A 10,895-nucleotide genomic window follows, 5' to 3' on the forward strand; every position below is an offset into this window, starting at 1 on the left:
TGAATGGATTTTGACTGTACATTGGGATATGCTATGATTGTAGTCTCAGGGTGCTTGATGAGAAAGCAGAAAAAATACACATTATTGTGTCATTTTATTTTAGACACATTCAGTATGTAAACACATAGAGGGATATACAGTATGCTTTAGGTCATTATACCTAAATATTTACAAACGACATCTTGCTCACACTCATTATAAATATTCAATATTATGTTCTAATATGTGTACAGTATGTATTCAGTCACTAATCTCTAGCCCTGTTTATACCTGCCGTTAACACGCGTCCTTCGTCATGATCTTGACTTGATATTGCCTGTTTACACTTATAAGATTTGATCACAATGTTTCTTTTAATCGTCTTCACTTGTCTAAAAATGTGGGCACAATCAGAATGTGGACAAGATCAGGACAAAGGCAGCATGTTAGAACCAGGTATAAACAGGGATTCGATCACTGGTGTTTGTCTCTACATATGGATTCTAGCACTTGAAATGTGGCAATGATATTGAAATGCTTCTATTACAGTAGTTTACTGTATTCACAAATTCCTATTAGGCTTGATTCTTCCGCCAGTGAATGGGCACCGGAGTCAAATAATTTCTCTATACTTAAATGAAATTACCAACATAAACATCAGATCTGTGTGATTAACAGCTGTGGTTACTTGTGTGACTCATGAAGAGCCCCATACATGGGAATACCACTACAGATCACTAGTAAACACATTGCACACATTCACTCCAATATTCACCCGGCATGTAACAAAATGCCATGAACTGTACGAATGCTTTTATATCCGAGGGACATTGTGTAATGGTAATGAAAGAGGAACCACCATAAAAAGTAAATACTGGTGATTACAATAATGTGAAGTCACAATCAGAGAAAACGAATACAGACATGTGGTTTTGACCTTTGTGAAAATGAAATATTGGACAATTAGTATTGAAAATATTTGAAATGTAAAACTTTGCATATCTAATGCAATGTGGCAATAAAAAAATAACAAAACCCCATATTCAATCAGTTTACCCAATAATATTGGAATTAGGCAGGAGTGCACAATGAAGGAAGCAGTCTATACATTGCGTTGCTGGAACTAAAACAATCCTTTTGCCAAAACCTGTTTGGCTAGATAGTGGTCTCCAGTCATCATCAACACTAATCTTCTCTTCTGGCTGGCTGCCCCACAGCTTCATACAGGGTGGACAAACTGGTAGACCAGTCTCTGGGACACATCAGGCTTACGGATGATGCCCTTCTTGTAGTACTGTCGGATAGAGCGACTCAGCTTGTCATAGTTCATAGCTGGACGGTTCTTCCTGATGCCCCATAACCTGGACACATAAGCCGAGTCTTCTATTTTGAAGATTCCTGTTGATTATAAGAAAAACTACTTTTGAGAGATGGAACATTTTACCTTTTACAGCAACCAATGCACAATAAGCCCCAATGTTGAATAATCCAAGTCAGTTCCCAAACTTTTCTCACCCGTATGGTGTACATTTTAGGACACCCTCAGCCTCAAACCTAGGAGGGTTGCCCTAAAATGTACACCGTACACCCGCATGCACTCCACCCTTGTGGCTTCTCCCTACCCACTCACCTTTCTCCTTGTTGAGCCAGCGGATGCAGTGTCCGTAGTTGTGCGGCTTGAGGAGCAGCTCTCTAAGAAACTGCCACAGGTGGATGGGCTGGCCTGAGCAGGAGGAGTCTGCCTTTGGCCACGACTCCTCAGCACCATGTAACCTGTTATCTCCTGGTGTGCTGGGCTCCTTCATGCATGCAGCTGTGACAAAACAACATAGAACAGAATTACACATTTGTGATCTTGACACAAGAAAATACCTGAAAACTACAGCACAATCTGTGTAGTGAATGGGCCAGGTATTCCTTCTGCTTGTGGCTATAAAACACGCAATACTTTTACAATGGAATGACCCACACCGAAGATTAAATACATGCCATGTTATATGTACCACAGTACAAGTAAACGGACCCATTGAAGGTTGTCAGTTGTCCTACCTGATCTCCAGATGTCCAGATGAGCGTACAGCAGGTCTCCACACTGCATTGAGCGCTGCCTGAAGTCTTCCTCTGTCATGGAGCACAGATCCTTTCCACTGAGCTCCTGGAACACCTTGCCCACCTGGGGTAGTCTGTACAGGTGCTCTGTCCACAGCAGCCATTTCTGGACGTTCCCACAATTCCACTCCATGGGGTCTGCACAGGAGATGAGTTGTTCATGATGGACCAATATAATGGTAAACATTTATCCACAACAAGTTATATATACAGTTAAATACAATGGCACTGTTGGCACCAATGATGTATATAAACCCTGTATTGCTGATGCTATGTACTGCCCAGTGAGAGGCATTGAAGCCACCAGTCGTCCATATTGGCACTCCCCCGAAGGAACAGTCAGCTAAATGTTAAGGACAAAATAACATGTATTTAATTATTTTTTGTTGTTGTAATGGGGACAGTAACATTTTACATTTAAAAATATATGCTTTAAGGAAAAAATGTATATACAGTTGTAGTTGGAAGTTTACATACCTTAGCCAAATACATTTAAACTCATTTTTCACAATTCCTGACATTTAATCCTAGTAAAAATGCCCTGTTTTAGGTCAGTTAGGATCACCACTTTATTTTAAGAATGTGAAATGGCAGAATAATAGTAGAGAGAATGATTTATTTCAGCTTTTATTTCTTTCATCACATTACCAGAGGGTCAGAAGTTTGCATACACTCAATTAGTATTTGGTAGCATTGCCTTTAAATTGTTTAATTTGGGTCAAATGTTTTGGGTAGCCTTCCACAAGCTTCCCACAATAAGTTGGGTGAATTTGGACCATTCCTCCTGACAGAGCTGGTGTAACTGAGTCAGGTTTGTAGACCTCCTTGCTCGTAAACACTTTTTCAGTTGCGCCCAGAAATTTTCTATGGGATTGAGGTCATGGCTTTGTGATGGCCACTCCAATATCTTTACTTTGTTGTCCTTAAGCCATTTTGCCACAACTTCGGAAGTATGCTGGGTGTCATTGTCCATTTGGAAGACCCATTTGCGACCAAGCTTTAACTTCCTGACTGATGTCTCGAGATGTTGCTTCAATATATCCACATACTTTTCCGTCCTCATGATGCCATCTATTTTGTGAAGTGCACCAGTCCCTCCTGCAGCAAAGCACCCCCACAACATGATGCTGCCACCCGCGTGCTTCACGGTTGGGATGGTGTTCTTCGGCTTGCAAGCATCCTCCTTTTTCCTCCAAACATAACGATGGTCATTATGTCCAAACAGTTCTATTTCTGTTTCATCAGACCAGAGGACATTTCTCCAAAAAGTATGATCTTTGTCTCCATGTGCAGTTGCAAACAGTAGTCTGGCTTTTTTATGGTGGTTTTGGAGCAGTGGCTTCTTCTTTGCTGAGCGGCCTTTCAGGTTATGTCGATATAGGACTCGTTTTACTGTGGATATAGATACTTTTGTAGCTGTTTCCTCCAGCATCTTCACAAGGTCCTTTGCTGTTGTTCTGGGATTGATTTGAACTTTTCACACATAAGTACGTTCATCTCTAGGAGACAGAACACGTCTCCTTCCTGAGCAGTATGACTGCTGCGTGGTCCCATGGTGTTTATACTTGCGTAGTATTGTTTGTACAGATGAACATTGTACCTTCAGGTGTTTGGAAATTGCTCCCAAGGATGAACCAGACTTGTGGAGGTCTACCATTTTTTTCTGGGGTTTTGGCTGAAGCCAAACCTTGACCCAGAAAAGATTTAAAAAACTATCGGCCTATATCGAATCTTCCATTCCTCTCAAAAACTTTAGAAAAGGCTGTTGCGCAGCAACTTACTGCCTTCCTGAAGTCAAACAATGTATACGAAATGCTTCAGTCTTGTTTTAGACCCCATCATAGCACTGAGACTACACTTGTGAAGGTGGTAAATTACCTTTTAATGGCATCAGACCGAGGCTTTGCATCTGTCCTCGTGCTCCTAGACCTTAGTGCTGCTTTTGATACCATCGATCACCACATTCTTTTGGAGAGATTGGAAACCCAAATTGGTCTACACGGACAAGTTCTGGCCTGGTTTAGATCTTATCTGTCTGAAAGATTGCAGTTTGTCTCTGTGAATGGTTTAAATTAAATGTATGCATTAATAAGGTGTCTGTAATTGAATAAATGTGGGTAAAACAAATGTAGGCATGAACAAATGCTTTTCTATAGCATAAAAATGGTGGGGGAGTGTCAAGATGGAGTCGCGGAAGCTTCAAAACAGCACCCAGTCATCAGTCATCTAGTCTATATATAAATCACTGGTTGGCACTCATGCAAATGCATAGGTTACCTATTCAAATGTGAGCTAGTGCATCTTTAAGGAGCCTTTGAGGAGAAGGAGATGAGGTGTGTGTGCATTGTACTGTACGCAATTTCTGAACTCATATTTGTGTTGCTTTATGACAAGTTGCTGAGTGTGTGAAATGATGAATTGTCAACAGAGCCATTTGCACAGGGCGGGGAGGCCCTAGACACTTCCTTTCATTGGGTTTAGCCTATCGTCAGTAGCATTGCCATAAAGTCGGAGTGTCGCATAAAGAAAGACCAACCTAAATGGTGACCTTCACTGTTTAGTTTGCTTTGCTGTAAGTAAGATCCAACAGTGCATAACGGAGGTACTTCAACTGTTAAAGTAGTGCATGAAAGGTGCTCTTTTCTCTGTGCTCTTTAATCCTTATCCTCAGCCAATCTACTGACAGTGACAGGTCACATGCTCAACTGTAGTGAACATAATAGACCCTGAGACTGATAGAGGCATGAGGTCTATACCTTTCGGAGAACTTAACATATGAAACGGTAGCACAGTTTATAGCACAGGATAAGGTGGTAATAACATGGTGTTGTATCAAATTATAGGCAAACAATAGCTTGGTAATTTAACAGTTTTCCTACCTGGAGTAATGTTGAGCAGTATGCAGGCAGTCTCTATGTCCTTCAGTACCTCTCCCAACACCATGCTCTGAACCTGCTCCAGACAGCGTTCCTCAACCTGTCCCTCTAGCCCAGAGGGGAGCCCCAGGCCCTGGCTGTTGATGACAGGGCACTGCTCCAGGGCCTTACAGGGGAGCACAGGGGGCGCTGCGTCAGACTTCTTCAACAGCCACGAGCTGTTTTCAGTGAGGAGCATGTCGAAGCAGGGCAGGAAGACCCCTTGCAGACTGCGTTCAGGAGCGGTGTGTTTAGGCACACTTATCAGTCCCCGGGGCGGCTTGGTGTCCTCCTCCTCCTCCCAGGCCCTTAGGGCAGACCCACTGTGGGAGTAGTCACTGAAACTCATCAGGGGAAGGGGCACTGTGCTCCCCACGCGGTCACAGCCTGGACTCCCCATAGCTTCAACAGTGCTGGAGAAAACAAAGGAAGACTTTCATCAGTCCTGTTGTAGAAAGGGATTTATACTGGATCCACCTAAATATCATTTTGGTATCTCATGAGGCTCAATTGGAAACAATAGCGAACTCAATGGCAAACTGTTAATATATTGACATAGTAAATGAGATGAGTAAGAACAAACATTTTTTTTAAATAATATCTGATGAAGAACAGAAACTGTCATCCATGAGTGACACTTTCTATTTACACTTTTCTATTCACTTTGTTTGACTGTTTTATCTTCCTTAAATTGACATGGAATTATTTTCTCTCAGACAGTACTGTCTTTATGCTGCATTGAAACCAAGACCAAATGTCCAAATATTTAAACAGTAGTAATCCTAAAGCAAATATGACATTTCATACATTTTCTTTGGTCTGTTGGTACTTTCTTCAAAATTTTGAATTAAACAATCTCTTTTCATAAAAACAACAGTTCATGATGTAGAGTAGCACATTTGAGTATGGTGTGTAAGAATCTTGAATGCCTGACTTTTTGTGATGTAATTAGTAACCCTATAGGATGAAACCCTGCAGGTGAAACATGACAGTTCAGTTGGATACCAGAGTGACAGTTCGTTCAGTGAGAACAGAATTCTATGGGGTGGGGGGGACACTGACTCTCTTATCTTACCCTGAGGTAACAGACATTGTAATGTCAAGTAATAATGTCATACAATACTGTATCAATGACAGCTGAATCAGCACTTATTAACTAAGGTCTTAGGCCTAGGAAGTTTGGCTGGTTGCTCATGTGCTGGTGGATACTGACAGGGTTAAGTTTTTCAGGCACCAAGATTGATTTGAGCTTAATAGTAAAAAAGAAAGTCCTTGCCGTCATGGCATATTCGATAAAAGGTGGATAATGAATAACCCAGCCCATATCCATGGTGTGACCGCAACATCTCATAATGCTGCCCTGTCCATGCTCATTTAGCGGGAGGGATTACACTGCTGAGAAGTGCTGTGCCTCTGGGCACTAAAACCAGAATGGCACGTCCTTATGTATGACTTATGCTGCAGCTTGTACTGTTGCCATTGACACTAAGGTGTACAAATGACAGTATAGCGCAGCTGTTTGAGCCTAGGAGCTTTTCCTCCCAGAATGACTAGAGTTGAGAGAGATTATCATGGAAGAGATATTTACCCCTAGGTGTGTGTTTTCAGGTGCTTTTTTCTTTGGGTGATGGACTAGGCACGCAAGACCATGACACGTTTTCACGCCAATTATCTTAGAAAATCCATATCACATCAAATAACATTTTACTGCTGACTGACATGGCTTGTTAAAATACCTGTCCTTCCAGATATCACATGGGAAAGACGTTTAGGTTTTTACAGTGGTGGAAAAAGTAACCACTTGTCATACTTGAGTTAAAGTAAAGATACCTTCATAGAAAGTTAAAGTAAAGATACCTTCATAGAAAGTTAAAGTAAAGATACCTTCATAGAAAGTTAAAGTAAAGATACCTTCATAGAAAGTTAAAGTAAAGATACCTTCATAGAAAGTTAAAGTAAAGATACCTTCATAGAAAATGTCACCCAGTAAAATACTACAAGAGTAAAAGTCTAAAATTATTTAGTTAAAAAAAAATACTAATGTATCAGAAGTAAATGTAATTGCTAAATCATAAGTAAAAGTAAAAATCATTTCTAATTCCTTATACTAAACCAACCAGACTGCACAATACTTTAGCTTTTTATATATATATACCGATAGCCAGGGGCACACTCCAACACTCAGACATCATTTTAAAACAAAGCATTTGTGTTTAGTGAGTCCGGCAGGTCAAAGGCAGTAGGGATGACCAGGGATGTTCTCTTGATAAGTGCGTGAATTGGACCATTTTCCTGTCCTGCTAAGCATTGAAAATGTAACGAGTACTTTTGGGTGTCAGGGAAAATGAATGGGGTAAAAATACATAATTTTCTTTATGAATGTAGTGGGGTTAAATTACTATTTAGTGCTTGAGGGGTTTGGTCAGATCATATGGCTTATCGTTTCCAAGACTAAGTGTAACATAATTGGTGAGTTATTACAGGGAAGTCTATTGACTAAATACTGTAAAATGAGGGCCTTTCATCTTCTATGGAAAATGAAATAGCTCATTAGAATGAATACATCTCAATTGATTCTCAAAACTATTAAAACATTCATGATTTTTTACATGGTGTTATACTCAAAGAATACTTTCCCTTTATTGTAGTGTCTTACAGTCATGCTCCATTTCTATGTTTTCCTTTGTGGGTATGTGTGCATGCACGTGTGACTATTATACTACACATGAAAGAAATACTGCTTTAGAACAAAGCACTGGCTCCAAAAATATACCTTGCTAGATAACAATGGTAAACTGATATCAGAGGAATTCAGTCGATATGAAGATATTTGGTAATGTATTACTCATTGCATTCTCCCACACATTAATCAAAGGGAGGGCTACTTTAAAATGCACACCTATTTCTTTATCTAGCTACTTTACCAACATAAAACAATCTGAGTGTGTTTGTATTGTTCTAAACTTTCAATCAGAATTCAGGCACACATTATCATTAGCAGAGAGTGGTTAAACTCTCATTACCACCTGTTGAACTGGTTTTGTTCCCCTTGGGGTATTGTTAATAAAAATGAAAAACATTGCTAGTGAGTGATTACTAACAAGCAGTTTTATGCACTTTCCATGGATGCAAGAAAAGATCAGGAAATGTCAGTGCATCAAAAGGAAAGAAAATCACCTGCACTTTATATCTGAGGGACATGAAAATACCATAAAAAAGAGAATCACCTCTGATATTGCGAGTAAAAACAAGGGAATTTGTAAGTGCTCAAAAACTGTAACAGAGTGAAAAAGTGAATATAAACTTAGTGTTTCCTTCAAACATGCATCATCAGTGTTTTGAACTGTGACCCCTTCTGTAAAGAATGGCCTGGTACTGTAGCTACAACACAAATTGTCCACTGCTACAGTCTCAGTCCCTGACTGAAACACATCCTATCAAACTGGTTTCATAGTTTGCTATCCTCATGAATATAACTCATTTTAAATCACACTGATAAAAACCACCACCTCTACATCCTTACATAGTTCAAGCAAGTCTACCACTTCATCATTAAAAATCCACCTAGTGGTTAGAGCGTTGGGCCAGTAACTGAAAGGTTGCTGGATCGAATCACCGAGCTGAAAAGGTACACATCTGTCGTTCTGCCCCTGAACAAGGTTGGTAGGCTGTCATTGTAAACAAGAATTTGTTCTTAACTGACTTGCCTAGTTAAATAAAAAAATTACAAAATTATAAACATCTCTCCCAAGCCCAGGTGTGCCCGTGGACTTACCTGGTCAGAGGTGTAGGCTGCTGATGCTGTCTGAGCTGATAGACTGTCACTCTGGATATCTGTCTTTGAGTCAGTCAAAGGACTGTCTTCTTGTCAAAGTGCAGAAGAGTTCCACAGTGAGTCACAATACAGATACCGGTTAGTCAGAAGCTCAAGTCCCAAGCTCCTCTGGTGGTGGATGAGTCTATGTAGGCTTTACCTCAGTGGTCCTCTCTGGTTGGCTGTCGCAGTCGTCAGGTTGTAACAGATGAAGGTGGCCCTCAGGTCATGAGGCAGTGATGTGTCAAAGAGAGGGTCATTTGGATGCCTGGAGCCGTGTCTCAAACACTTTCAGGTGGTCGAAGCTCTGTCTAATGCTCTGACAGTTGTGAGGGAGTCCTCAGCTGGCTTGATTGGTTGAGTGTAAGGCGAGGTTATTGGTCATTGCCGGCCAGCCTTATCTGTCATAAAGTTCTCACAATACTGACAAATTCATGCCAGAGGAGGGTGTGTGCCCAAGCAAGCGTGCGCATAGGAATACTTGCTTCAATGTGACTTCAAGTCACATTTATAAGGTGCCATTTTACCCTATGTAAACAGTATGAATAATGTAGTTCTGCCTAGCCACAGGTGAATGAGCAACTCTGGGATGACATCTGTAGCTTCCCTCCCCTCTTAAGAAGAGTGGCAGTTAACTCTTTGCTGTCAGCCATGCCTTCTCATAGTGAAAGGAGGAGTTTTCTAAAAGTGTTCCCTTCAGTATTTGTTATAATCTATACAATGTTTGTGATTTGTGAATAAGAAAACATTCCATTGGCCTGAGGGGATTTTTCAAAGAATTCTCATCACTTAAAAATGGGCATAATGAATCAGGCTGCATTGTCTTAATAAGAGGCAGGTAACAACAAATTTGTCTACCAAATGAGCAATTACAATATGCAGTGATTTTTGACATGCTTTCTACTTTTTGCCATTTTAGGTGAAGTTGAGAAAAAAATTAAGAAAGTCACAAACTCTCTACATATACCGTATATTTCTCTCCTTTAAAGATTTTGGAGTATAAAGCCAATAGAGCATGGGTGTCAAACTCATTCCACGGGGGTCGAATGTCTGCAGGTTTTTGTTTTTTCCTTTCAATTAAGACCTAGACAGCCAGGTGAGGGGAGTCTTTACTAATTAGTGACCTTAATTCATCAATCAAGTACAAGGGTGGAGCGAAAAACCACAGACACTCGGCTCTTCACGGAATGATTTTGACACGTGCTATAGAGTGTGCTTTGTTTTTTTTTTCAAAATAACCGTCCTTACCAGCACAAATTACCATAGTAATTTACACCACATAAATATTTGTCTTTTTCCTGGATATAGTGTTACTCAGCCTATTCAACGGTGCCATATCAGATGTGATGAGGCAGCAGGAGGCGAGCCATGATCTGCAAGAGAACATAACCACACCTGGAGGTTCTTTGGATCCCTACAGTGTTATCGTATTCATACAGTATGTCTGTATATCACTGTTTGCACAGAAAAAGCAGCTTACAAACTACATCTCAGACACACCCGTGAAAACACACACTCACACCCACACACGCCAGAGGAGGCTGGTGGGAGTAACTATAGGATTACGGGCTTATTGTGATGGAATGGAATAAATGGAATGGTATCAAACACATCAAACATATGGAAACCATGTTTGTTTAACCCTAACCCCTTCACTTTTTCAAAATGTTGTTACATTACTGTTACGTTCGTCGTTAGATGAATGAGACCAAAGCGCAGCGTGGAAAGTGTTCATGATTTTTAATACTGAACTCCGACAAAACAACAAAATACAAAACCGAACGAAAGTTCTGCAAGGCTAGACAGCAACTATGCATAAACAAGGTCCCACAATCTAAGGTGGGAAAAAGGGCTGCCTAAGTATGATCCCCAATCAGAGACAATGATAGACAGCTGCCTCTGATTGGGAACCATACCCGGCCAACAAAGAAATAGAAAAACTAGAATGCCCACCCAAGTCACACCCCAACCTAACCAAATAGAGAAATAAAAAGGCTCTCTTAGGTCAGGGCGTGACAATTACAGCCTTATTCTAAAATGTATTTTTTTCCTAGTCAATCTACACACAGTACCTCATA

General features: G+C 40.6%; 1 protein-coding gene across 1 annotated transcript; it reads right to left on the minus strand.

Annotated features, from left to right (window-relative positions):
• Positions 1 to 6: 6 nt before the first annotated feature.
• LOC135504274 (SAM pointed domain-containing Ets transcription factor-like) lies at positions 7 to 9,280 on the minus strand. Its single transcript, XM_064922676.1, has 5 exons — positions 8,779 to 9,280; positions 4,968 to 5,416; positions 2,029 to 2,226; positions 1,610 to 1,792; positions 7 to 1,377 (listed from the first exon to the last, which is right to left on the minus strand). The coding sequence occupies exons 2-5, from the start codon at positions 5,401 to 5,403 to the stop codon at positions 1,199 to 1,201; spliced, it is 996 nt and encodes a 331-aa protein (XP_064778748.1). The 5' UTR covers positions 5,404 to 5,416; positions 8,779 to 9,280; the 3' UTR covers positions 7 to 1,198.
• Between the last annotated feature and the right edge of the window lie 1,615 nt (positions 9,281 to 10,895).

The sequence above is a fragment of the Oncorhynchus masou genome, chromosome 18, assembly GCF_036934945.1.
Source record: "Oncorhynchus masou masou isolate Uvic2021 chromosome 18, UVic_Omas_1.1, whole genome shotgun sequence".
NCBI lineage: Eukaryota > Metazoa > Chordata > Actinopteri > Salmoniformes > Salmonidae > Oncorhynchus > Oncorhynchus masou.

Coding starts and splice junctions, on each gene's coding strand:
- LOC135504274 (XM_064922676.1), bottom strand. CDS start 5,403: ATGGGGAGTCCAGGCTGTGACCGCGTGGGGAGCACAGTGCCCCTTCCC. Junction 2,227..4,967: donor ACTGCTCAACATTACTCCAG/GTAGGAAAACTG, acceptor TCTCCTGTGCAG/ACCCCATGGAGTGGAATTGT. Junction 1,378..1,609: donor CTGGCTCAACAAGGAGAAAG/GTGAGTGGGTAG, acceptor TATAATCAACAG/GAATCTTCAAAATAGAAGAC.